This window comes from Aethalodelphis obliquidens, unplaced genomic scaffold, assembly GCF_003676395.1.
Source record: "Aethalodelphis obliquidens isolate GAN/ISIS:26980383/991018 unplaced genomic scaffold, ASM367639v1 scaffold42, whole genome shotgun sequence".
Classification (NCBI taxonomy): domain Eukaryota; kingdom Metazoa; phylum Chordata; class Mammalia; order Artiodactyla; family Delphinidae; genus Aethalodelphis; species Aethalodelphis obliquidens.
Window position 1 is genome coordinate 13,182,207 of NW_020837986.1, and position 27,720 is coordinate 13,209,926.

The 27,720-nt window shown below is 49.5% G+C and overlaps 1 protein-coding gene across 1 annotated transcript; it reads left to right on the forward strand.

Moving 5' to 3' along the window:
* Positions 1–14,240: 14,240 nt before the first annotated feature.
* Positions 14,241–21,045, forward strand: PDRG1 (p53 and DNA damage regulated 1). The gene is made up of 5 exons (XM_027078629.1): positions 14,241–14,400; positions 16,216–16,291; positions 17,365–17,439; positions 19,393–19,473; positions 20,095–21,045. The coding sequence occupies exons 1-5, from the start codon at positions 14,314–14,316 to the stop codon at positions 20,175–20,177; spliced, it is 402 nt and encodes a 133-aa protein (XP_026934430.1). The 5' UTR covers positions 14,241–14,313; the 3' UTR covers positions 20,178–21,045.
* The last annotated feature ends 6,675 nt before the right edge of the window (positions 21,046–27,720 follow it).

The window sequence follows — 27,720 nt, forward strand, 5'->3', positions numbered from 1 at the left end:
TTACAGGGAAGCAGTGTGGAGATGGAGAGACCAGAGAGAGAGAGAGTGCTAACAGTAATCCATGAGAGGGGTAGGGTCCCTCATATGTCCTGGATATCCCTAGTTCACCACCCACTTCACCCTGCTTTGCTCAGATTGGATGTACCAGGGCATTTATGATACAAGCACTCATGTAGCAGTTTCTCTTTGCTCAGAATCATTCTAAGCACTGTACATTTACTAACTCTTTATCCTTACAATTTGTGAGGTAGTTTATGTTTCCCTCCCATTTTACGGATGAAGAAACTGAGTCTCGGAGAAGTTTATTTATGTGTTTGGAATCACAAAGTGCTAGAGTCAAATTCAAACCCATCACCTGGTTCCAGAATAAGCTTTTCTACCTTCCAAAGGGAGGATGGGAATTAGGTGAGAAAGGGAGGAGAGAAGAGGGGAGGAAGGGAGGTTTGAGGACCAGCCTGCTTCAGAGTGGCAAGGAAGGGAAGATGAAGGGAGACAGCTGCCCTGGATCAGGAAGGAGCAGCCATTTGCAGTCCTTCAGCCCAACATCCCTTTCATGTCCAGGGACTGTTTTGGTCCCAGCAATGCTCAGGAGTTGGAGTGCCAGCTGTTGTCCAAGGCTGAAAATGGAGGACGAAGAGTTAGGGATTAAGGGAGTTTTCCAAGCTGGATACAAAGCTGACAGTCTTTATCCGCAGGCATGTGTAGACTGGTGGGAGTTTTTGTGGGTTGGGCAGGAGGGGAGTCCGAATCCCAATGTGATTAAGCAGGAGAAGTGTCTCTTCCTTTCTTTCTCCTCTACAACTCCAGGCAAGGAGACTCATGTAGTGCATGGAGCCCTGAGCAGAGGGAAGATCTGACCTCAGATCCCCTTATGGCCCTGGGCCAGTTCTGCATGTGTATGGATAGGGCCTGACAGAGTTAGGTTCTCACCTCCCGGGCCCCACCCAATGGAGGCAGCCCCTCTACCTCCCATGCCTCTCCACATCCCAGGATCAGCCTGTTCAAACAGGCAGTAGAAGTCACACTTTTATGTACGAGACTCTAGAGCCAGGAAACCTGGGTTCAAAACCTACTCATTCCTTCCTGGCTCTATGACCTTAGGCAAGTCACTCAATTTCTCTTAGCTTCAGAAAAGAAAGTAAAATGGTGGGCTTGGGGGATAACCAGTGCCTTCCTCCTAGGGCTGTGGTGAAAATTAATGCTAATCATTAGCTGGGGTGATGCCTCCCTCAGGAAGCCCTCTTGGATCTCCTACCCAGCCGTGCCCTGCTCCCTATCCCTCAGAGAAACCTCCCTGACCCTCCCCTATTATGAGCTTCCATGACACTTTAGTCTTTTCCTTCTTGACATCAATACACTGGCAATTTATCTTTTATGTTTGCCTGTTTGGAATTGTCTGGGAGCTCCATGAGAGTCGGGACAATTCATCCATTTTCTTCACTGACAAATCGCCGAGTGCCCAGTGCTGTGCCTGGCACTCAATAGATAGTCTATAAAAATCACTGAATGAATGAATGAATGAACAAGTGATCAGCCCTATGAAATAGGTTCTGCTATTCTCCTCATTTTATAAACAAAGTAACTTATTCGGAAAAGGGCAGCGACTTGCTTAACTATGAAGCCCTTCTGTGTGTCAGGAGCTGTGCTAAGAAATTTACTGATATTACCACATGTTATCCTCAAACTAGCCTTTTTTGGGGGGGGGTGAGGAAACTGGGACTCAGGGAGGTGCTGTCATTTACCCGAGACCATTAGTTAGGAAGTAGCAGAGTTGGCATTCGAGAACTCTAGTTCAGGCAACTGGAGGAGTGACACTGAGGAAGGAACTGATGGGGTGCCTGAGTGGGTCAGGTGGGAGGGACCCACTTGTCACTGGTGCTGTAGAGGGGACTCTGCCCTGAGCAAGTTTGGACCAGTGTGTTCTGAGATCAGAGATCAGGGATTCAGACTAAGACCAAAGAGGAAGTACAGGGGTGGTGTTCCACTGGGGCCGGGGGCAGAATAACTTGGGCAAAGGCTCTGCAGTGGGACTGAGCCAGGCTCATTCAAGGGCTAAGATGAGGCTGGGTCTGGCTGATGTGGAGGCAGAAGGTGAACCACAGCTGGTCAGAAGTGGGTAGGTCCTTTGAGATCTCATCTAGTTCCCTGAGCTCTTCTTTCATTTTACACACAGGGACACTGAGGTCCAGAGAGAAGTATATCTAGCAAGTGGCAGAAGCAAATCTGGGAGCTTTTCCTTAGTGCCCAAGGACATGGCCTCTGGGCTTTGTTGGGAATCACTCTTGGAAACAGCCTTCATCACATTTCCTCAAGTAGCTAAGAGCTTAATCCGTGCCTACCACACCTTCTGCTTGGACCAGTTTCTAATACACAGGACCAGTTTCCCTCTGCTTGGACCAGTTTCTAATACACAGGACTAATTCCTTTAGTCCTGTGCAAACTGTGCACAAGATAATTGACACTGCATTGTTTATAACAAGAAAAATTGGGAACGACCCACATGCCCATCAGTAGGGGACTGGCTAAATAAATCATGGACTTCCTGACAACGGAATGGCATGTGGCAGTAAAGGAGGTGACGAAGCACTCTGTCTCCTAATACAGAGAGGCAGCCGTATGGAAAAGCAAGGGACAGAACAGGTGAAAAGTGGGACTAATAATCTATATTTGTATTTGTTTGCATATGCATAAAGAAACTTTGGAAGTCTACATAAGGAAATGAGATTACTGGGGAGCACTGGGCAGAAGGGAAACAGGTTGGGAGGGAGACTTTATAATATGCCTATTTATAATTTTTTGAATCATGTGAATGTATTTACCTATTAATAAATCGAAATAATAATGGGGACAGCTGCTACTCAGCTACTGCTGAGTGTTGTCATATGGGAATAGGCAGTCAGTATGGTCAGATCTTCCAATTACTCAAGAGAAGCCAGAAATCCAGATTTTATTGTAAAATCTCTTGATTTTTAAACCTTGGCTCCATTTTCTCTCAAATACTTTTCAGGCCAAATAAATAGGTCAGTGGGTCAGATGTGGCCTGAGGGCCACCAGGTTTCAGCCTCGGCTCTAACGGCCTTCTGCTTCCGGGCTGGAGTTCTCAGCAGCCCAGGTCTCTGCCCCACTGTGGGCAGCTGGAGACAGAAGCAGAAAAGTGTCTTGTCTTGCCCCTTTCCTGGCACCCTCCAACCCTTGCCCCTTGGGGCTGTGGTATTTGGGGCTTTTAACTCGAGACCTGCAAGGCAGAGAGAGGTTATGAACGCTCAGATAAATCCTTCCCCCGGGGCCCTGCAGGCGTCAAGGCACAGCTGTCTCCTGCTGCCCACCCATCTGTCCCTGGGAAGTGGGGACAGAAGTGGGGGTGGGCAGGAGTCTCCACTCTGAGCTTCAGATCGCTGGGCTCTGTCCAGACTCAGCCTCCAAGAGATTGTGAGGAAAGAAAAACAGGGGCTTGGCTGCACCTAGCTGGTGTGTGCTGAGGCAATTCAAGTAAATACAAAACGCCAGAGCTGGAAAGGCCCTGAGGGACCATCTCATCACACCCCTTGTTGTGCAGCTGGGAAGACTGACCTCTGCTCCCCAGCACCCCGCCCCAGACCATAGCTTTGTCGCTACTGTCCTGGACAACTGGACTGCACCAGCCTCTTCACTGGGCGCCCTGCAGCCTTTCTTTCCCTCCTATTGTTCAGTCTCCACCATTAGCCAGAGGAGCTTCTTTAAAAGAGAAATCTGGGGCTTCCCTGGTGGCGCAGTGGTTGAGAGTCCACCTGCCGATGCAGGGGACACGGGTTCGTGCCCCGGTCTGGGAAGATCCCACATGCTGTGGAGTGGCTAGGCCCGTGAGCCATGGCCACTGAGCCTGCGCATCCGGAGCCTGTGCTCCGCCACGGGAGAGGCCACAACAGTGAAAGGCCCGCGTATCGCAAAAAAAAAAAAAAAGATATCTGATCAGATCCCATTCTGCTCAGAATCTTCTGATTACTTCCTACTCACTTTGAGCCTGACTCCTCAGCCCTGCCTACAATCTCTCTCCTGCTCTCCTCTCCAACCTCTCATCCTTCGGTCTTGCCCTCGCACATTCTGTTCCAGCCACACTCTTTGCTATTCCTTTAACATGCCAGCTTTTGTTCCTTCTGCTCCCCCAGGTGTTCACAAGGCTCCATCTCTCTCTTTTCTAAAATGTTGCCTCTTCAGAGGGGTTTTCCTCATCATTTCTCCCCTATGCTCTGTCGCCTCACCTGCCTTATTTTTCATCCACAGATGTTATAATACGTATGTTTTTGTTTATCACTACATGATGTTATAATACGTATGTTTTTGTTTCTCGTCTAGAGTACAAGATCTGCGGAGGCAGCAGTCTTGCCTACATTGTTCGCCACTGTGTCCTTGGCACTTAGCAGATTTTGGCACATAGATGCTTAGTGATCCTGAACCAGCTGTGACGTGAAAGGGCACAGTCTACAATTCAGGTGACAGCCAGTCCTGATTCTGCCATTACCTGCTTAGGTGACCTTAAGCAAGTCACGTCGCCTCTCTGGGCCTCAGTTTCCTCATTTGTAAAACAAGGGAATCACAGAGACACCTTCAATTCAACAATCCTGGGATGTCTTCTCTATTCCAACGTCACTTTCTCCTCCATGGAATCTGAAAGTCCTTTAAACAAACGTCATTGTGTTTATTGAATAGTTAATACATTCACAGTATTCAAAATTCAAAGGTACAAAGGCAGCACATATGTCTTTCCTATCTTGTTCTCCAAGGTTCTCCTTCCCTTAGGTACACAAGTTTCCTCTCCCTCCCTCCCTCCCTTCCTCCCTTCCTTCTTTATTTCTCCCCTGCCCCCCATTGCTTATCTTTATACTGTCCTTCACCATTCTGAAACAAATCATAGCTTAATTATACACAGTTCTGTGTTTTGCTTTTTTTTCACATAACAGCATTTCTGGAGGTTGCTTTATATCAGTGCATAGAGAGCACTCCTGTTCTTTTTTGTGGCATCCCAGTGTTCCATTGCATCGATGTACCATAATCTACTTCACCAATCCCCTAGGTGGTGGGCAATTAGCCCGTCACCAGCCTGTAGCAATACTTCAGTGAATGACTTTGTGGACACACCATTTTGGATACCTGTATAATAAATGGACTTGCTGATTCGATGGTAGGTGTGTTTATAATTTGGATAGATGCCCCCTATAGGGACTATACCAATTTATCCCACACATATCAGCATTGAGTAAAAGTGCTCAAAATAAGCCTTTTTAAATGGACTGCAATAAGTCCTCAAGACTCCTTGTATAATAGATGAATAAATTGTTCAACCTTGCTAAGCCTGTTTCCTCGTCAATAAAATGAGTATCCTACTTCATAGAGTGGTGGTAAGGATCAAATGAGATAGTGCATGGGAAGTCCTCAGCCTAGTTCTTGGCACATAGTAGGGCCTCTATGAAGGTTCGCATTCCTCCTCTGCTTGATGTTATCATCTGCCCCCAGACTGCAAGCTCTGTGGGAACAAGGGCCTTGTCTGTTTTGTTCGGTGCTATAGCACAGCCCTGGCTAATGGTAGGTGTCCAATAATTATTTAGTAAGTGAATGAGCCCACTTTCCAACTTCACTTCGCCCACTAGGCCCTGCATTATGACCTAGCTCCTGCCTGTCCATTCAGCTCATCCCCTACCTCTTTCTCCCCTTCTCCTTGGGATCCAGCTACACTGCCTCCTCCAGGTTCCCTCCTGCCACAATGCCTTTGCACTTGCTGTTTCCCCTGCCTGAAACAATTTCTTTACCCCATACCCACCCATAACCTCTCCATTTGCTTAGTTTATTTCTACTCATCCGTAGGTCTCAGGTCAAATGTCACTTTCTTAAGAAAGCTACCTCTATTCCCTGATTTACGTTGGGACACCCCTCTATACAATCTCATTGGACTCTGAGCTTTTCATTTGAGCCTTATCACAATAGGAATGGTGCCTGCATGAATGTCAATCATATCCCTGTGACCAAAAGCCCGTGAGGCTCAGGACTAGGCCTGTCCTGTTTACCATTGAATCTGCAGAGCCTGGCACAGTGTAGGCACTCAATAACCATGGCCTTGAGTGAATAACTGAGTGCCAACACCCATTTTACAGAGAGATTGAGCCACGCATCCCCACCCAACACTGTGGAAGTCTGGACTCCATGTTCCACTCTCTTTCCAGTGGAAAGAGCAACTTCCGTAATGTTTTGGTTGGTAAAGAAGAAGAGAGAGGGGCTTCCCTGGCGGCGCAGTGGTTAAGAGTCTGCCTGCCGATGCAGGGGCACGAACAGGACACGGGTTCGTGCCCCAGTCCGGGAAGATCCCACATGCCGCGGTAGCGGCTAGGCCCATGAGCCACGGCCACTGGGCCTGCGCATCCGGAGCCTGTGCTCCAGGGAGAGGCCACAAAAGAGAGAGGCCCCCGGACAGAAAAAAAAAAAAAAAAAAAAAAAAGAAGAGAGAGAGAGATTGGACTCTTAATTCCCTCCAAGCATGATTATGTCACGGCCTCACTCATTCATTCAGCAGACCTCTCCGGGGACATCATCTGAGGGTCCTGGGTACTTGAGGGGAAGCCCACAGAGCCCCTAGCCTCAGTGGGCTCCCATGTCAGTGAGAAAGCCAAAACCATGGCAAAAATAGGTTTAGTCCAAAACAAGAAAGTGATCGATGCCAGAAGAAAAGGAGGACGACAGTCCTTCTGGAAGACCTGAGGGAGAGCCACCCTCCTGGGGGACCAGGTCGGGGATGGGATGGGGTCTTCTAGCAGGAGGGGCCTTAAGAGAAGAGTAAAAGCCTCAACAAGTGGAGAAGGAAAGCAAAGGGTACTCCAGGCAGAGGGCACAGCCCAAGCAAAGGCAGAGAGGTGGGCAAGTCAGGGAGTGTTTGGGAACTAGGGTTCAAGGAGAGTAGAGGAAGATGAAGTGGAGAAGAACTCACAGACAGGTATCAGGAGATGTGTCCCTGAAGGATCATTGCAACACTTCTTACAATCCCCAAAGATGGAAAACAACTTAAGTGTCCATCCACAAAAGAATGGGTCAGTAAACATGATACTCACAACCACCACACTGGCAAGCCGCAGAAAGGTGGATAATACCTGATGTTTGGGAGGATGTGCATCAGTGGTAGGGCATAAATGAGTACAGCCATTCTGGAGGGCAGTGTGGCATTTTTCAGGGATAAAAAGTGTGTGCGTGCCCTTCATCAAGGCAACAGCACACTAGGGTGTTCGTTGTGGCACTGTCTGTGTCAATGCAGAGAAAAAGGGAACTCAAGCACCCACAACCAAGGAGGAGGACGTATGAAATGTGGTGGAAGCGGTTACAGGTTCTCTGGAGCTTCCAGGAACAAGGAACTAGAGGTACACAGAGGATGTGGATAGATCTGAGGAACATCGAGATGAGAGAAAAAAAAAAAAGTGGGACATTAACACAACTTACAGCACAATAATATTATGTGGCTTATCCGTATCTACTATCTACTAAAACTAATCATACCCAGCAATCCCACTCCTCGGTATTCACGCCACAGAAAGGATACATATGTGTGTGTACCCAAAGACATGCACACGACTGTTCATATCCGCGCTCTTTGTAACAGCCCCAAGCTGGGAACCACCACAGCTCCACCAGCAGCAGAATGGCTTAACTGCTGTGAGCCCTCTGATGGAGTACGCTTCAGCATCGAGAGTAAGTGATCTACAGCCACACCCAGCGATAGAGACAGATCCATGAACAAAATGTTGAGCGAAAGAAGTCAGACATAAAAGAGCACACTCTGTGTGATTCCATTTGTATAAAGTTCAAAAACAAGCAAAACCGATGTATGGTGTTAGAAGTCAGAGTGGTGGTTACCTTGGGGTGGCGGACGGGAGGGCTTGGAGGGCTCTTCTGGGGAGGGGGCTGCTTGATCTGTGTGCTGGGTACTTGGGTGTGTTCAGTTTTTGAACGTTCATAAACTATAGTATACTTAAGACTTGTGCACTCCTGTGTGTGTTATACCTTAATAAGAATTTTTTTTTTTTTTTTTTTTTTTTTTAGTACGCGGGCCTCTCACTCTTGTGGCCTCTCCCGTTGCGGAGCACAGGCTGCGGACACGCAGGCTCAGTGGTCATGGCTCACAGGCCTAGCCGCTCCGCGGCATGTGGGATCTTTCCGAACCAGGGCACAAACCCGTGTCCCCTGCATCGGCAGGCGGACTCTCAGCCACCGCGCCACCGGGGAAGCCCAATAAGAAATTTTAAAATACATAAACACATAACACAACTACTATGCATTTTTCAAGAAATCACAAATATTTAAGGACATATATCAAACACAGTAGAGAGGGTTTCGGTGAGCTCAGAATTGAGTGGGGGTGGGGGGAAAAGGAGAAAATAATATAAACAAGAGAGGGCCTTTGAAGACTAACTCATGATCACGTGCTAAGAGCTGAGAGGTGGGATTAATTCAACCACCTGTACTTTACTGCATGAAAAATAAATGTAAAACAATTTAGGAAACTAGATAAACAAATGAACTCTGGTGCTTATAGACTATAGAATACTCTGCAGCAGTCAGGGAATAGGAGAGAGATCTAAATATACACATCAAAGATGTCCAAGAGCAAACAGGCTGCAGAGTGATCATTTGTGTGCAGTGCCTTCCATCCCACCTCCCTACCCTGCCACGCACATAATAGTCTTGCATATGTTCTCTGGGTTCCTAACTACATCTTTAAATGAACATCATCACACACCCAAACTGGGACTGTGGAGAGAACTGAGATGGGGGAGGGGTGTCAAAACGGAACTTTAGTCTTCTCTGTAATGTTTTCATTTTCAATAAGAAGAATCTATTCATGGAATTTTACATGAATGGATTTAGTATTAAAGGTAGTAGTGAAGACCAGCTCACAGGCTTCCCTGGTGGCGCAGTGGTTGAGAGTCCGCCTGCCGATGCAGGGGACACGGGTTCGTGCCCCGGTCCGGGAAGATCCCACATGCCGCGGAACAGCTAGGCCCGTGAGCCATGGCCGCTGAGCCTGTGCGTCCAGAGTCTGTGCTCCACAATGGGAGAGGCCACAACAGTGAGAGGGCCCACAAACACCAAAAAAAAAAAAAAAAAAAAAAGACCAGCTCAGGGAGGCCGGGAATGTTCTGGGCTTGTATTATCTTTGAGGTCACTTTTAAGATTTTTCAAGTCAAGCCTTGGGACCATCTGTTGCCTGATGAAATTGAGGTGCAGGGAGTTAGGACACAGGTCCCCACCTGGCATCCTCATCTGGCTTCATGACCTCGGGAGGATCCCATGCCCTTTTTGGGCCTCAGTGTCCTCATCTGCCCAATGGGAATCAGATTTCTTCGTTCCCTGGGGACGTGGGAGGATGAAGTGAGGGCATGAGGAGAATCACATGAATATAAGGGATTATTCTCTGGGTCAGGGGAGGAGAGGGAGTGGAAGCCTCCCCTCCACCTGCCAAGCCCACAAGGCACAAAGGAAGCGGAGGGAGGCGCTGGGGACCACCCAGGAGAGCAAACAGCCCATCTGTGGGACAAGGGCACGCTGTCAGCAGCTGGGAGGTCTGGCCTGGACCACTCGCAGGCCAGAGCCCCTGGGGCAGCCACCCAGGCTGCCTGGAAAATTGGGATATTGAGCCAGCTTCCTGCTGCTCCCAACTCCAGTGCAGTCACAGCCCTGTCACCTCTCCAAGCCCCCATCACCACCCTCCCACCCCCAACACACACACACACACACACACACACACACACATACTTGTGCACCATACTTGCCCTTTTTAGCCCATCCTATCCCCACAGCCAGAGAGGTTTCACAAGGTAAAACCCACTCACGTCCCATGCTTGCTCAAGGCCCTCCAGTAGCTTCGTATTGATCTGGGAACAAAATCCAATCCCCTTACCTTAACAAGGCCTGGCATGACCTGCCGCTCCCACCTCCACCTCCAGCACAGGGGTTAAGAGCCTGGCCTCAGAGAGATCTGCCTTGGTTAGAATTCTGGCTCTTTTCCTCATTCATTCATTCAAAAATGTTTATTGAGCACCTACTGTGGGCCAGGTAGTGTTCTAGGTATTGAAGATACATCAGAAACAAATGAGACAAAGATTCCTGCCCTCATGGAACTTCCTTTCTAACAGAGGGAGATTAACAATAAATATAAGTAGATTAAATAGCATGCTGGAAAGTGACAAAAACTGTAAAAAAAAAAAAAAGTAGAGCAGAGGAAGTTGATCAGGAGTACTGGGGGGTGGGGTGGGGGGTTTATTTTTAAATAGAATGGTCAGGGTAGGCCTCACTGAGAAGGTGAAATTTAAGCAAAGACTTTTAGGAGCTGAGGGAGGGAGACAAGAGGACACCAAGGGAAAGTACAGGCAGAGGGAGCAGCCAGTGCAAAGGCCCTGAGGTGGAACTGCACCTGGCTGGTTTGAGGAGCAGCAAGGTGATGGGGAGAGAGGTGGGAGAGGCTCAGAGAGGTAGGGCAGGTCATGTAGGGCCTTGCGGGCCTCGGTGAGGAGTTTGGCTTTTACTGAGTGAGATGGGAGCGTTGGAGGGTTCTGACCATAAGGGAGTGGGGGAGGCAGGACAGGGAAGGAGAGGAAGCCAAGTAGCACTTGCGGATGTCGTGTGGGTGGCTGCTTCAGCCTGACTCCATGGGGGAACTCTGGAGCATAAGTTACACCTCAGAGTTATCCACCCACACCCCTGCCAGCATCCTACGCAAAGAAGGTGGGCTTTCATAACCCTGAAATGATGAGCTACAGCTTGGAGAAAGGGTGGGTCCCCCCAGAAGGCTCCAGCAGCCTGAGAGCAGTCCTCCCAAAGAAAAGAAGTGGGTGCTGGTCACTGAACACTTACCCAAGGATGGGGCGCACAGAAACAGTCAAAGGAGGTCCAAGGGGAAGGGGTGCAGCATCATTCTTATTGCCTCCAGTCCCCAAAGCCCCAGTAGTTACAGCCCTTTTGGCCTGGGGCGGTGGGTGGCTAACGATGGGGCATACCCTAGTGTGATTGGTAGAATTTTCTGGTTAGGAAAGACCGAGGGTCCACCTCCACCTGAGTTGCAGAGGGTTCCATGCTCTGCAATGTCCTGATAACATGGCAGTCCAGCCTTATACACCTTATGGGATGGGGAGCTAGTTACCCTTGGGTTAGATCTGTTCACTTTTGGATACTTTGGGTTTTAGAAAGTTCTGCTTCATGTTGAGCCCATGGCTGAGCACCGACTGTATGCCAGCCACCATACTAGGTCCTGGAGACACAGCAGCAAACATGACAGACAAGGTCCCTACCCTGAGGAACTCTCAACTGGAGAGGGAGATGATTAGAGAAAAAGATGGTGTGGTAAGTGCAGAGGTATGGGTAGCCCAGCAAGCTGTGGGGGCCCCGAGAGGACTCTTGACCTTTGGGAGGAGGTGACACCAAGCTGATAAGTGGGGGACATGTAGTAGTTATACAGGTACAAAGTTTGGGAGAAAACGAATCCAGGCTGATGGAAGAGTGTGTGCAAAGGCCCGGAGAATCCCACCAGTGTTCACTATCTCCATTGCTACCCTCTGTCCAGCAACTATCCTCTCCTGCCTGGATGATTGTAACAGCCTCCTCGTGGGTCTCCCACAGAGAGGCAAAGAAGCTGGGGTAGGCAGCCACTAGCTCCTTCCTCTTCTTTGTTGAGGGCCACTCCTGTGGATGTTAACTCACCTGCATTCCCCACTCAACCTGCATCTGTGAGCAGGGAGAAAGAGGAAGCCACAGGCCTGTGCTGCAGTACTTGCAGGCCACCCCCAAGGAGGGCCTGGCCATGTGGGCGGGGCACCTATAGGCCCATCTATAGGTCCACAGGCTCCATGCCTCCTTCCCCTTTCTGACATCACTTCCTTCTCTGCCCGCCCCTCCCTCCCCCCACATTCTGTTCCACCTACACTGGCTTTGCTGTCCTTCCAACTTGCCAAATGAAGGCTCATCTCAGGGCCTTTGTATTTGCTGTTCCCCCTGCCTGGAATGCTCATCCCCCAGATGCCCACGTGGCTCACCCGCTCACCTCCTCCATATCTCTGCACAAATGCCACCTCTTCAGAGAAGCCCTCCCTGATCACCTTACCTCAAGTCGCCCCTGGTTCATTCCCTCTCCACCTTGCCCTGCAGTGTGCTCCACAGCACTTATCACCCACCACCTGACATGATATAGTTGCTTGTTCACGTGTTTATTGTCTGTCTCTCCCACCAGACTGAAAGCTTTCTGAGGGCAAGGACCATGTCTGGTTTTACTCACGGTGGAATCCCTATAACAGGGCCAGGGCAGTCAATAAATATTTGTGAAATAGATGGTTCTGAAACATAAGTGATTCTGAAACAGGAGCCCTTCCAGGTCTGACTGTCCCAAAGTCTTAGATATGACCTCCCTCCCCAACATTGCCAGTGGCTAGGGGTGCCCTCTGAGGGCCAGTCACAGCCAAGAAGCTGCCAGTTTGGGAGACTTCCTCAACCCTTCCCACCCGGGCCCATCTGCCAGGGGTCAGGGGTCAGCCTGGTCCAGCCCTCTTTGAGCCCCAAGATGGAGGAGACCCAGTCCTGGGGTCCAGGCCCCACAGATGCCTGGTGAGGCCTGTTTCTCCTTTGGCAAATGTTCCCCCTTCCTTCACAGGGCCTGCATCTGCGTTTCTGAACCAGAAGGTGTTTACACAAAACATCCTGGGTTTGGCGACAAATTCACCCTCAATGAGGAATCCTTAATGAATCTCCTTCTTTCCCCATGCCAGGTGGCTGCAGGGAAAACTAGCTCTGCCTCTAGCAGTTGAAGGAAGCCAATGGCCAGGCAAAGACGGGGTGCTACTGCGACTCCTGGGGCCACGATTTAGGGGAGGGCCTTTTTTCAGGGTCCAGAGACAGCTGCGGTCTGGCTTGCTGTGTGACAGGGCATTGCCCTTTTCCCTGCCTTAGTCTGCAACTGTGAAGTGTGTAATAACACATCCCCACAAAGGTTGCTGTGAAATTCAAGTAAGGCAAGGGGTGTGAAAGGTTACAGTGGCCAAAAGGAGAGAAATAAAAAGCTGGACTCAGGGAAACAAGAGGTCAGAGCTCTAGTACTGGGTCTGCTCTTGACTTTTTAAAGTCCTCACCACTCTCTCAACCTTGGTTTTTGCAGCTGTACAATGAGGTATTGGGCTTGAAGATCTCTAGGGAACCCTCTTGTTCTGAAGGGCCGCCACTTTCCACCTGCCTGCCTCATCTTGGAGGTCTTCCCAGATCCTACAGCCCACACCAATTCACTTTCCAGCACTTACACAACTTTCTTCTGAGCTGGCACTCACTGCCCATGGTTTTCCAGCCCCTTCCTTGGGTCTAGGTCAGCTATTCCGGACATTGGGCCTAACACAGGGGCTCAATGAACATGGGGGTCAAACTGAATTTAAAAAGATTCCTGCCTCCTTCCAACCCTGAGGAAAGACAATGAGGGGGAGTTTTATTCACTCTCATTTTATAAACTGGAACCTGAAGGTTAATATAAGTCACACTGCCACATGGGCCTCCTTGGTGTTCCTCAGGCAGGGAGGGGAAGAATGATTTGACTTCTCCAAAGCACTATCACTGCCTGCCATAGTATATAATTATTTGTTTTGTCATTAATTGTCGATGTTTCCCGCTAGATGAAGTTGCACGAGGGCAGGGACTTTGTTTTGTTCACTGCTGCACCCTCAGCCCCTAAAACTGCCTGGCACAGGGCTTCCCTGGTGGCACAGTGGTTGAGTATCTGCCTGCCAATGCAGGGGACAGGTGTTCGAGCCCTGGTCTGGGAGGATCCCACATGCCGCGGAGCAACTGGGCCCGTGCGCCACAACTACTGAGCCTGCGCGTCTGGAGCCTGTGCTCCGCAACATGAGAGGCCACGACAGTGAAAGGCCTGCGCACCGCGATGAAGAGTGGCCCCCGCTCGCCACAACTAGAGAAAGCCCTCGCACAGAAACGAAGACCCAACACAGCCAAAAATAAATAAATTAAAAAAAAAAAAAAAAAAAAAAAAAAACTGCCTGGCACAGAGGAGGGGCGCAAGAACTGTACGAAAGGGAGAGGTTGAAAGGTTTGTGCCTCCAGGAGGCGCTTCAGTCCCGCCCCCAAAGCTAGGCCCCGCCTCTCGCGTCCGCCCGCCGCGCGTGCATTGGAGCCTGCGCGCCACCGTTCTTTTTCCAATTGCGCATGCGCGCCGGAAGCCCTGTCAGATCGGCGAGTGCGCGGACCGACCGCAGCGGAGGTAGAGCGGAGGTGGGTACGGATCGCGGCCGAGCCGAGTCGGAGCAGGTGAACACCATGCTGTCGCCCGAGGCGGAGCGGGTGCTTCGGTACCTCGTGGAGGTGGAGGAGCTCGCCGAGGAGGTGCTGGCGGACAAACGGCAGGTAGGAGGCCCGTCCGCGGGGCTGGGGCCCGGGTTTGGCCTGAAGGCGAGCGCCTGGAGAAACGCGCGTGGTTCAGAACTGGCTCCAGCTCGGGCTCGCCGTGAGTTGACCTAGGCTTGTGGGCCAAGGGCTGGGACGACAGACTGGGCGGTTGTGAGATCACGTGGGTCAAATGCGTGGCACGGCACGGAGTGGGGACGTGGTAGGAGCGTGGGGCCCTGGCCATGGAGGGCCATGTAGACCTGCACAGGGAGTTTGGGTCTGGTTCTAATGGAAATGCCAAGGGTTTTAAGGGAGTTCGTGGTGGGAAAAGATGCTCAACATCACTAATTATTAGGGAAATGCAAATCAAAACTACAATGAGGTATCACCTCACACCAGTTGGAATGGCAATCCTCAAAAAATCCACAAAAAATAAATGCTGGAGAGGGTGTGGAGAAAAGGGAACCCTCTTACACTGTTGGTGGGAATGTAAACTGATACAGCCACTATGGAGAACAGTATGGAGGTCCCTTAAAAAAACTAAAAACAGAACTGCCATATCAACCAGCAGTCCCACTACTGGGCATATACCCTGAGAAAACCATAATTCAGAAAGTCACATGTACCCCAGTGTTCATTGCAGCACTATTTGCAATAGCCAGGACATGGAAACAACCTAAATGTGTCTGTCGACAGACTACTGGATAAAGAAGATGTGAGATACATCCACATGTATAATGGAATATTACTCAGCCATAAAAAGGAATGAAATTGGGTCATTTGTAGAGATGTGGATGGACCTAGAGTCTGTCGTACTGGGTGAAGTAAGTCAGAAAGAGAAAAACAAATATCGTATATTAACACATATTTGTGGAATAGAAGAATGGTACAGATGTACCTATTTGCAGGGCAGGAATAGAGACACAGATGTAGAGAATAGATGTGTGGGCACGGGGGTGAAGGGGAGGGTGGGATGAATTGGGAGATTAGGTTTGACATAAATACACTATCATGTGTAAAATAAATAGCTAGTGGGAGCCTGCTGTACAGCACAGGGAGCTTAGCTCGGTGCTCTGTGATGACCTAGATGGGTGGGATCGGGGATTGGGGACGGAGGTCCAGGAGGGAGGGGATATGTGTATACATAATAGCTGATTCACTTCATCGTACGGCAGAAACTAACACAGCATTATACTCCAAATAAATAAATAACAAAAAGTTTAAAAAAACAGTAACCTGTGTGGTGGGCCCTGTTCCTGTCTACGTTTTTCAGAGAGGTGAAGTCACATAGCTCATAGTGGACAGCAGGATTCACACCTGGGTATTCGGCTTCAGAGCCAGTGCTGTCAGGCAGTATGCTGTGCTGCCTGCTCACTCCCTTTGTAGCTGTTGGGCTGTTACCACCATCTCAGTGCCAACATCTCTGCTGTTCTGATGCAATATTGTTGGGTTTTTCATGATACTAGGTCAGAATCAACTGGAGGAGCTTGTCCAGGGAGTGGTTTGCACTCTCCTAGTGATTCTGAAATGCCCTAAAGCTTGAGAACTAGTGCTTCAGTGGATAATAAAAAAATAATTACCTATTTAGTCATTAAACATTTCCCCAGCACCTCCTCTTGGGGGAAGACACCTGGACAAAGCATTGTTTTTAAGGAGCTGGAAGCTGAGTGGGGGAAGAAATACCTTCACACATCAGTCCATTTTAGGCAGGACATTGGAATTAACCTAGGAATGATGGCTTGTCTCTGTTAGGTTTTAATAGCCCTGGGTCTGTTAGGAGTACAGGCTGGGGTAAGAAGTAGCTGAGTTCCTTTCTGCCCCTGTGCTTTTCAGATTGTGGACCTGGATACCAAAAGGAATCGGAACCGGGAAGGCCTAAGGGCCCTGCAGAAGGATCTCAGCCTCTCTGGTAAGCCTAGACCTCCTCGCTGCAGCCCAGGAGGCCTGTTCCGTTTTCCTTCTAAGGCCTTTGACTTGTCCCTGATAGAGACTGGGCAGGAGGCCACAGGCATGTAGCACAGCCCGTGGAGATGGGGGAGACGGTATTGCAGTTCTGACATAGACTGTGGTTCAGGGTTTCAGCAGCTACTCTGCTTTAGTTTTCTCTATGATACTTCCTCAGTAACAGGTCGTTAGCGGCCAGCTTATCAGTGATGGCACTGGAAACGCGCGGGGGGTATAAAAACCCCCAGCACGTGAAAATTTTGAATTGAAAGTTCACAATGTGAAAATTGTGAGAAAGCTGAAGGAGGAATTGGACGTGGGGTGGGTTTTGGAGAAGGGGATAGTGGCTCTTTAGATGAGGCCAAGTGGTTGTGACAGAGTAAGGAGCAGGGGAGGGGTGTGTGATGAGGCTGAAGAGGTGGGCAGAGGCCAGGCCATAATGAAGGGCCTTGGGGGCCAAGGGTTTAAAGTGCACCGGGAAGCCTAAAACCTTACAGTTTCTTCTCATCTCACCCGAGTAAAATCCGGAGTCCTGCAAGACCCCATGGAATTCAGACTTCCTTGAACTCTCCCACATCATCTCCTCTGCTCTCCTCCTTACTCATCGGCTCCACCCTCGCTGGTCTCCTTGCTGTTCCTAACGCCCCGGCACGTTACTCATCTTTGCTGTTCCTGGTTCCTCTGCCTGCCTTGCTCTTTCCCCAGGTGTCTGCAGGGCTTACACCCTCACTTTCTTTGGGTCTCTGCCCAAATGGCACATAATCAGTGAGGCTTTAGCCGACTGCCTGCTATAAATGACAGACTCCTCCCCTACTTTGGCATTCTCCATCTCTCTTACCCTGCTTTAGTTTTCTCTACGATACTCCTCAGGGTCTGACAAATCATATCTTTGTTTATCTTTTTTGTTTATTCCCTCTTCTCCACTATAACGTAAGCTATGAGGGCAGGAACTTTGTCCTATTCTGCTGTGTTCTCAGCATCTAAAACAATGCCTGGCATAAAAATATTTGTTGAAGGAATGACTGTTTGCCATTTCAGAAGACGTGATGGTTTGCTTTGGGAACATGTTTATCAGGATGCCTCACTGTGAAACGAAGGAAATGATTGAGAAAGGTAAGGCCTCCTGGGCAGGGGTCAGGAACAGGTTCCCCCGCACCCCCAGCCTTGGTCTTAACCGAGAACCGAGAGTCAGGCTTTCTTTGGGCAGCAGCTTGATGAGAGGCGGCTGTGTGCATGTTAATCCATGCTCTGCCACCGAGTTATTTCCTCATCTCTAAAAGGGGGACACTTCTACGTAGCACAGTTGTTGTGAAGTTGAGATAAAACAGGACGCGTGCCTAGCGCAGTGCTTGTTTATCGGTGAGGAATGAGTTAGACTGCAAATAACAGGAATCCAACAAATTGAGGGTTAAGGAAATAGAGTTCTGTTCTTCTTATGTAAGAAGTTGTCCAGAGATGGGCAGTACAGGACTGGCACAGCTGTTCAGCAGTGTCACCTTAACATGTTCTCAGGGTTATTATGTCATCATCGAAGGTCTCATGTTTGAGTGCCAGGCTGGAGAAAAGGCAGAGGGTTTTCTCCATATATGGCCTTGCCTTCTATTTTGAAAATAAGACGGTCCGCCTCAGGGACTTCTGCTGATCCCTCATTTGCCAGATTTAAGGCACGTGCCCACACGTAGCTGCGGGGGAGCCTGGCAGAGGAGCTCTTATTGTTCACATCCCCTGCAGTAGCAAGTGGGTTGAAATGGACGTTTGGGAAGAGTGGACCTCTAGGGTCTGCCACAGCCTGGATACACACATATGTTACTCAAATCTCACAACTACGTTCCTGGAGGCTCTTTGGAGGAGCATCATAAAGGCAAAAGGTCAGGCTACAAATGGGTCCTTGGCTGGGAAAAGGTCAAATTATGCATGTTTTCTCTTCTGTACCCCTGAAAACATGTGGGCCAGGAGGACCAACAAGGTTGCCTCTGTCCCTGAAAACAGGGTATCTCTATCCCTATTGAAACCGAAATTCTAGCAAAGGAAACTAGGTCAGCTTGGAGGAGAAGCTTCCGGCTGTCTTGTTGAAAAACGTACACTAATATCCTGGTTATAAAATTAAGAACTGTCATTGCACTTGGGTGGAGGCTGGAGGCCACTCAGACTAAGCTTCCGCGAGGCATCGCCTGCCTGGGTTCAGGATCCTCAGCTCTCTTAGCCCACAAGTGTGGTCTTGTCCCCGACATAGAGAAGTTCTGTGACATCATCACCTCTGGTTCTCAGGGATGGACACAGGCTAAACAAGCTTGTGTGAGACTGTGGTTCCTCATTTACAGTGAGAACCAGAACCACTGCCCAGGCCAGAGGCTTGGCTCGTTAGGGCGTTCACCCATCAGAAAGAGTGGAAGTCTGTGAGGAAGACAGGAATGTCACTCACGAGGGGATGGAAACAGAGCTGGGGGAGTTGGTTGGGTGGCACCAGTCAGTTGCACTACTCACGGCGCACCTGCCTTTGGGTGCAGCCCGTCCTGTAAGACACCGTCCTGTAAGACAGCCTTCTCTTCACAGCCGTGAATTAGGTCAAGCGTGAGCACTAGGCTGCATGTTGACTGTTCACGTATCAGTTACCACAATACTGCCTTTGTGAAAACCCTGACCTTGATGAATGTGGGTTTGTGAAATTCCTCAGCCACCTATTTTTCCATCCGTCTTAGGGTAGGCTGGGTCTAGGTTCTTTTTGTCCTTACATTTGAATTTTCCATAATTGCACTGTGGGAGAGTGACCTAAAATCCTGGCGTTGCCTTCCCCATCCACTGGCCAGGGTACTTTGCATAATGAAAACAGTTCAGTGAACTGTGAGTCGGGACTGGTGTGCTCAACCCTGTTTTCGGCTCACTCGGGGGTCGGGGCAGGTCATGTCCCTTCTCTAGCCTTTAGTTTCTTCCTCAGCTGGTCTCCGAGGTCTTCTTTTCTTTCCCACGTGCTGAGACCCCTTGCTCTCAAGGGGGCTGGGGAGAGGCTGGCATCCTCAGATCTGTCTATAGTATAACCTCATCTTGTTTGCCCGTCTCATTTTTCAGATCAGGAACATCTGGATAAAGAAATAGAGAGGCTCCGGAAACAACTTAAAGTGAAGGTCAATCGCCTGTTTGAGGCCCAAGGTATTGGCCTGGGGGCTGGGGGTGGGGCTGGAAACCAGGAGGGGAGACAACCATCAACACGGACTTTGAAGGCAGGGGTGGGAAGCCCCTCCAGGTGGGCAGTGACCCGGGCAGCTGGTGAGTGGCACTGAAGCTGTGGGCAGTGGGCAGGGTTGTCTCGAGCCGCCCAGAGATGGAATGGACGGGAAGTTTGTGGGATCTTATTCCTGTCACAAGTTGTTTTCAGGCACCAGGAATGGCCTGGGATATCTCACATTTATGCCAGGGCACGGTGTCGGGACTGGGATAGCTCTAAGGGTCAGAAGGCCTCAGTCAGGTGGTCCAGGTTAGAGCTGAATTTCTAGGTAAACCAAACCACTCCAGATTGGTCACAGTCCGGTGCAAATCTGGAGGTTTCTAGACAGCAGTCATGACTCTGCAGGTTCTTGGTGACTCAGGAGCAGGTGTCGATGCGCATTGTTCAGTGCATTGCAGAATTTGAGGTCCATTTCTGTCAGACCTCAAGGCCAAGTGTTTGGCAGCATGAGTGCAGTGTAAGCCCCTTTCCCAGGCCTGACTCCAGGGCCAGCAGGTTGGACAGCAGGAGCCCCGACTCACTGATGAATTGTCTTCTCTTCCTAGGCAAACCGGAGCTGAAGGGTTTTAATCTGAACCCCCTCAACGAGGATGAGCTTAAAGCTCTCAAGGTCATCTTGAAAGGATGAAATTTAAGAACCAAAGTGGGGGACCTAAGACCAGCATCCCCCCGGGATCATGGAGGACCTAGAACTCTCCAGCCTTGACACCTGCAAGGACAGGATCTACTCTGCAAGGGGACAGTTGTGAGGAATCTGGCCATAGCCCTTGTACGAAGCTTCTTTGTCTGTAGCACTTGGCTATTTTGTGATGGCAGGAGGGAACCCTCAGCCTGCCAGTATCTGCCGGGCCTGACCACTGGGGCTGGGTGGACACAAGGCCCATTGACAGGCCCTGGCAGCCACCAGGAGGTGGGAGGGGGCAGCGCTTGTGGGGGTGTGAGAATGACTGCAACAGGCACTTCTCAACAATGGCCTGCTATTGAAAGGGGCCCCGGGCAGGGGGAAGAGTGGGAGCTCATTCCAGCATTCCTCTCAGAAAGAGAGAGAGGCATTTTCAAGCAGTGTGTGTAACGGAATTGGAATAAAGCAGGAGGCTCAGAGGAGGCTCCTGTCCTGAATCAAGGACAGAATCTTGGTGCTTCATGGTCCGCCATAGGCAGACGCACAGTCCCCCTGCACTGCCTCCATTTGGGCCCATCTTCCTGCTTGCCCCCAGGACAGCCCAGAGCAGGTGCTGCTTATCAGCCTGCTGCGGCTGCTCTGGAGTCAGGGAGGCCTTGCAGAGTCCTGCACCAGAGGTGGGTGAGGGGCCGCGTCTTACTGTGCTGCACTTGTGCAGGGTGTGCCTCCACCGGCTCTGAAAGCAGGGCCCGGGCCAGTGCTGCTCGGAGTTCCCATCTGCCCTCAGGGTCTGCGATCCTGATGGGAATGTGCCGTGAGGGGTGTCTTTCGTGTGCCTCGAGGGCTCAATAAATGTTACCTACGTGAACGAATAGCAGCTTCTAGTCTTCACCTCATTCAGTCCTTAATTGCCACTCCTTTAGGATACCATCTATGAAGGGGCAGTGGTTCCTCCTTGAATTGATGTCAGGATTAGATAGGTAGTAACAGCAGAAGGTGGCAGGATGGAGAGGGCACTCCATTTGGTTCCAACCAAGTTATATGGGGAATCAAGCTGGCATGGCCAGATCCTGTGTTTTCTTCAAGATAATCTAGAAATTTAGATTTTTAGGGTGAATCCTCTGTTTTTTAAATACTACTAATTCAGAAAATTTTTTACAACTTGGGTGTTGGCCAGAAAAACACTTCACATAAGTCAAATTTGGCCCAGACCTATGATTTTGCATCCTCTTGAGTTTTTTTTTTAGTAGAATTTGCTGGGTTTTCCCCATAATGGCCCTAAGAAGTAGGGAGGTGGAATTGGAAACTAAATGTCTGTCCACAGTAGATTAAAGAAATTGATAACTCCAAATAGTGCAGTACTATACAGCTGTAATCAAGAATGAAGAAGCTCTGAGCACTGATTTGAAACAAGCTCCAAGATACATTAAAGTGAGAAGTAAGGACAGGTGTCTAATCTCATAATTTGTGTGCAAACAATTACGTGGTTCCTTTGGAATAGAAACTGCATGGTGGGGCACAGGGTGCAAGGGAAGGACATGCTGCTGTTGTATATTTGAAAATGGGGAGTTGTGGCGTTCACTTTGGTTGGTGCTGTCTAGTATGACTGCCTGGCTCACAGTTGGTCTGTCTGAACATTGCCACTGCCTGTCTAGCTGAGGGTGGATGCTAGGCCAAAGAAGAGCCAATCAGATTCTTTCTCCTGGAAAGATGTGTAATCCATGCCTGGGGTTGTCTGGGGTTGCCCCTGTCCCAGGGATGAGGGAAGTCCCCACACTCTGGAGGCAGGAGGCCCGGAATGGCCTGGCTTCAGGGGCTTCCCAAGGCCGGCTGATTCACTTAGATTTCCCAGTATTTTCCTTTCAAAAGCCCTCCCCACTTCTCCCCTTCCTTTCCTTCCACAGTCAGATTCTTGCAGCCAAAAGAACTGTCCTGAAGAGGGGAGAGTGACAGAGGGAGCTGACTAGGGTCCTTGGTAGGTTGCCCTGGAGCAATTAGCCACCAGCCCACTCTTGCTGCAACTTCTCTTCAACCTAGAGGAGGCGTAGGAATGTGGAAAATGCAGACATTCTTACTTGTGCCCAGCTCCCCAAGCCATCTCTGCCTGCCAGCCCAAGGCTTTCTGGTCTAAAAAGCTCAGCTCCCAACCTCAAACAGGAAGGCTCAGAGAGGCACCTAGGTCACCCATCTGACTTCGATAAGTGCACCTTTGCAGAGACTGTCTCTAAGTAGCTCTGTCTTCCTGATCCTTACCTTGTCCGTGCGTTCCCTGACATGCAGTCAGGGTATTGTAAGGAGGGCAAGATGTATATAAGGCTCGGGCCTTCCCCAGACCCCCAGTAAACACACAATCTAGTAACTGCTTGCTCTGCAAACACAGCTGAAGTTCCATAAACCCTGAACCCTTGCTCCTGGAGGAGCTTTTCAACACTGATCCCCCCGGGGAGACATCAGAGGGTCAAAGCCAGGAAGATTTGGTTGCAGCCAACAGCATCCCCTGAGCCAAGCCTGGAGCCGAATAAAGACTGTGATCCTTTATTAGATGAGATCTCTGGGGTAGCAGAACTTGCTGCATTTGTCCTCTTCGGGCCTGACCGCCAAGCCAGCTGATCCGTCAAGGTTAAAGTCTCTCCAGTCCTGGGGATTGGCTCTCTCCTGGTGCAGAGATGCCCAGGGAAGGGTGGGGGTGCCAGGCTAGCAAAGCAGCTGCCAGGCCGGAGGGAGGGGGAGGGAGGGAGGTGAGTCCTCTGAGGTGCTGCTGTGCTGGAAACTGGGAGCAGGGAGAGAACTGGTGTGGCACCTCCCCTGGTCGCTGTCCTCTGTGCTGGGGATTAGTTGGGAGTTTTCTTCTGGCCTTGAAGGGAGCGGAACAGCTGCCTCAGCTGTTTTTTCCGATCATTGACGCAGCCTGGAAGGGAAGTGGAGTGTTGCCTGGGATGGGCTGTCCCAAGTAGAGGGGGATTTAGGGGCAGTGGAGGGGCCTGTGCTCCCACTACCTGCGGGAAGAGGGGACAGCAGGAGCCATGCAACCACGGATGGCCTATGGTTTGCATCCTGGCTCCCCTCCTGCCTGTCATGGCCCTTAGGCAGGTCATTTACCTCTTTGAACATCCGCTTTCTCATCTGTAAACCAGGATACCTGCTTTATGGGGTGAATGTAAGGATCATCAAAAGAAGGTAATATTCACTGGGGGCTTACCTCAAACCAGGGGCTGCTTCAGGTCCAGAATGTGGACTGACTTGTTGAACTTTCACGGGAATAACGTGTACAAGAGAAAACTGAGGCTTGGAGAGGTTAAGTAGTTTACTCCAAATCACACAATAAGTAGCAGGACTGAGGGCTGAACCCAGGCTATCAAGCTCCAGAGGCCCAGCTCTTAACCACCACCCCACATTGCCTTACCTTCTGGCTTTGCTCTGAAAATGCACTTAAAGCTATCACAGTGCCTGGTACCTAATTGGTTAAATGTTAGTTTCTTCCCTTATCCAACCCCATGTGTCAGGCACTTTCATCTAAGAGATGGCTCTTCCCTGCAGGTGGCCCCTACTCTCATGAAAATGTGCCCCAGGCAGTCCTGACATGACCTCCCCTCTCTGAGCACGTTCACAGTGTTCCCTCCCTTTTGTGCTCAGAGCTGATCCTTGAGGCGACTCTGTGGTCATTTGCTCTTGGGCCAGGCACACTGATGGCACTCACGAATGGTGGCTGACTGACTGAATCCCCACGGGGAAACTACTGACCTGGAGGTGTCTGCCATCTTTCAGCACCCCAGAGCCCCATCCCTGCCTCCTAGGCACTCACCAGCCATCAAGGCTTCACTGAGCCGAGAGTCCACTAAATGCACCCCCAGGGTTTTCCAAAGTGAGTTCCGTGGAACCTTAGCTTTAACTATAATTGGCTCATTCATAATTCTCAAACCTTTGTGTCCAGTGCAAATCTCTTCTTGGAGTTCTAGACTCATCTCTGAGTTACCTGTTTATCTTTTCACCAGTTCTCAACACATCCCTAACTCATTTCATCAGTACTCTTCCACCCCCAGCCAGCTCCTCCTGTATTCAAAACCATCCACCCAGACGCTCAACTGGAGACTTGGGGAGCACTGGCTCTCAGCCTAAGCTGTGCTTTAGACTTATCTGGGAGCTTTGATAAATACTGACGTCCAAAGACACTTACCTCCAACAGGCGTCAGTATTTTTTAATTCTCTTGCATGATTCCGATGTTCAGCCAGGGTGGAGAACCACTGTTCTGAATCTTTGCTACTCAAACAGAGTCCAGGAACCAGCAGCATTGATATCTGAGGTGGACTGTTAACACAGGCGGCTGCAATGATCCTCCCAGGCCTATATGCACCTCTCTGCAAAGGTGCCTCTCTGTGCCGCTCCTCCCGTCAAGAAGTGGAGTCTATCTCCTTGTCCCCTGAATCTGGGCTGGACTGGCTTTGGCTAATGGATTGTGGTGGAATGACATTGTGGGATTTCTGAGCCTAAGCCTCAAAAGGCTTCGCTACATCTTCTCTCGCCCTCTTGGAGCCCTGAGACTACCATCTGAAGAACCTGGGGCAGGGCTGCTGGAGGATGAGTGGCCACCTGGAAAGAGAGGCTGCTGACAGTCAGTCTCAAGCACCACACATGTGAATGAGGCTATCCTAGACCATCACGTCTCAGCAGATCTGCTAGGTGCCTGCAGCCCTGTGAGAGACCCCGGGCGACACCTGAAGAATCATAAGCAAATAAGATAGTTGTTTTAAGCTGCGAGGTTTTAGGAGGGTTTGCTACATAACAGTAGCTTGTTAGGTATGCAGACTCTTAGCCCCCTGCTCCAGACCTACTGAGTCATAACTGCATTTTTAACAAGGTTCCCAGGTGATTGTACAACTTGAAAGCATTGTATAGTCATCCTCCAGCAACACCATGGGCAGGTACTAGGGGTCTGCTGTGGGAAAACCATTCACAAACCTTCTCTCCCTTGCTTTCCTGAAGGCAAACTACTTGACTTCCCAGGCTTCCTTGCGGCTGAGGTGCCATGTGACCCAGTTCTAGTGGGTGGGAAGTCAGCAGAGGTTGCTGGGAGGGCTTCCCTTTTGGAATAAAGAGTCAAAGCTTGAAAGAAAGGCTTTGGCCCTTGGGCCTTCCTGTCTCTTCCTGCCTGAGACAAGGACATGGTGTCTGGAGTTGGAGCAGCTGTTTTGTAGCCATGAGGCAACAAGCATGAGCATCAAGGCAACATGCTGAGAGTGGCAAAGCAGAAAGAGGAAAGAGCTGGGTCCTTGTGCAGCTGTTGTGTACAGCCTACCCCATGACTTCTTGTGGCTTAAGATAAATCAGTTTCTATCTGTATAACTATTAGTTGGCTTGTTAGTGTTTGCAGCCAAACCCAATCCTAAATCATACCAAACTCTAAAAGATACTTAAAACTTCTTTTCATCAAAAAAGAGAAAAAAAAATGCCACAAACAAAATTTAAAAAGCAAAATGACAAACTCAGGAAAATGTTTACAGTAAGTTTGACAGAGGGATGATATCCTCAATATATTAATATCCAAGCCCTTTACAAATTTAGAAAAATGTAAGCCCATTGAAAAATAGAGTATGGACAGCTTACAAAAGAAGAAATGCAAATTTTAAATCTGAAGCCCCACCCATAATCAATGGAATGCACAGAAAACAAGTCAATCTTTTTACCTATGAAGTTGGCAAAGGTTTTCTGTTGTTTTAAATTCAGAACTGGCAAATTTGTGTAATATTTCTAAGAAAGCAATTTGACTGTAATAAGTCCATCCTTTTGACCCAGTAATTCTATTCCTAGGAATCTGTCCTAATGAAACAGCCAGAGTTTCAGCTGAGCTTTATGTGAGAGGATGTTCTCACAGGATTATTTATAGAAGTGAAAAACTGGAATCATGCCAAATGCTCGATTATATGAAATTGATTTCATAAATCTGGGGATGTTTTACAGCCATATGGTAATTTTGGTTTTAATTGTGCTAAGGGACAAGCACTAGCAGCCAAGCATTCGGGTTTTGGAGTCACAGACAGATCGGGGTTCAGGTCCCCGCTCACCACTTACAACCAAGCCCATCAGCAAATGATGTAACATCTGGAGGCCATTTCCTCATCTGTAAAAGAATAAAAGCTGCCTAAAAATGAAATGAGATAACGTACGTAAAATAGTTAGTCTGGGCCTGGCCATACAATGTTTCCAAAAGAGAGGCTCTTATTATTGAATGAGATGAAAAACGCTACATGGGAAATTAGACTCAGAGCTCCAGCCCAATGCCAATTTGGAAAAGAAAAAGCATGAATATATGCATTTTTGAAAAACTGGGTGGAAATACACCAGATTGTTAAAGATGGTTACGTCTGGATGGTTTTTTTTTTAAATTTTCTTCTTTAATTTTCAAATATTCTACAATGAGTATGAATAATTTTTATAGTCAGGGAAATTTTTCACTTTTGAAAAACCAAATTTAAAGTCAAGCCCCGAAGTCCTTGATTTCTCTTAACAACATATCATGCTTTTTGTGTGGGTGCCACTTAAGCCTTTTGAAATCCACCTCGTGACAGATTAATAATCTCTCTCACTACGGCATATATTAAGACAGAAACTATTTAATCTCTGTTTTACAGATGAGGAACAGAGAGGTAAGTCCCGTGCCCAAGGTCACACAGCTGGTAAATTGTAGATCAAATTAAAACAGTCTAACCACTGTGGCAAGCTGCCTCTTAGACTACTTGGCACCTCCCATGACTCAGCCCTGGTGCCCACTCCCCACCTGGCCCCACATACCAAGGTGCGTGTTGGTCACAAAGTTCCCCAGCCCCGACAGGTCATGAGCCCCGTCTTCTCTGCTGACAGGGCCATCGTTCCACATGAGGTCGAAGCCTCCCACTCGCTTCTCCCTTCCCGTGAGTCTGGACAGGCAGGAGACAAAAAGGGTTAATGAAGGTGCACCTGGTAGGGCCCTAAGACTCAAGCCAGGTCCCTGACTGTTCCCTGCACCCGACTGGTACCCACCCTGTCAGAGTATATCTTCTTTTGTCCATCCATTCACTGGTCGTTTCCCAGGCGCCCACACAGGCCTCAGACGGGTCATCCCCCATTTGTCCCCAGGCTTCCACACTTGCCCCCAGTAACATGCACCTATTCGTGCTTTCTGGTTTAAAGAAATCTGCTGTTCTTCCCAGACCACAGACTCCATGAAGTCAGGGACTAGGCCTGTCATGTCCTTTATTGTGTCCCCAGTGTGTGGCACAAGGCCTAGCACATAGTAGGGGCTCAAATGTTTGTTGAATGAATAAGTGATGGTGGATATAGTGGGCACCTGAGGTTCTGCCTGCTCAGCATACATTTCACCATTTTTTAGCCTGTGGGTACCTGGGTTTTTCTTTGGAAAACCATGCCTCCCTCTCTCACTCTCATGGCTCAGGTGGGGTTAACCCCACCCCCCTGGGAGGTGGGCACAATACCTAGGTCAATCAGAGTCACAGTGATTGGTTCCGGTATGGGCATGCGACTCAATCCCCACCAATGAGCAATGAGAGTCAGCCC

Excerpts from the sequence above, each read along its gene's own strand:
- PDRG1 (XM_027078629.1), top strand. The coding sequence starts at position 14,314 with ATGCTGTCGCCCGAGGCGGAGCGGGTGCTTCGGTACCTCGTGGAGGTG. Across the intron at positions 14,401-16,215 it reads TGCTGGCGGACAAACGGCAG|ATTGTGGACCTGGATACCAA; the intron begins GTAGGAGGCCCG and ends TGTGCTTTTCAG. Across the intron at positions 17,440-19,392 it reads GAAGGAAATGATTGAGAAAG|ATCAGGAACATCTGGATAAA; the intron begins GTAAGGCCTCCT and ends CTCATTTTTCAG.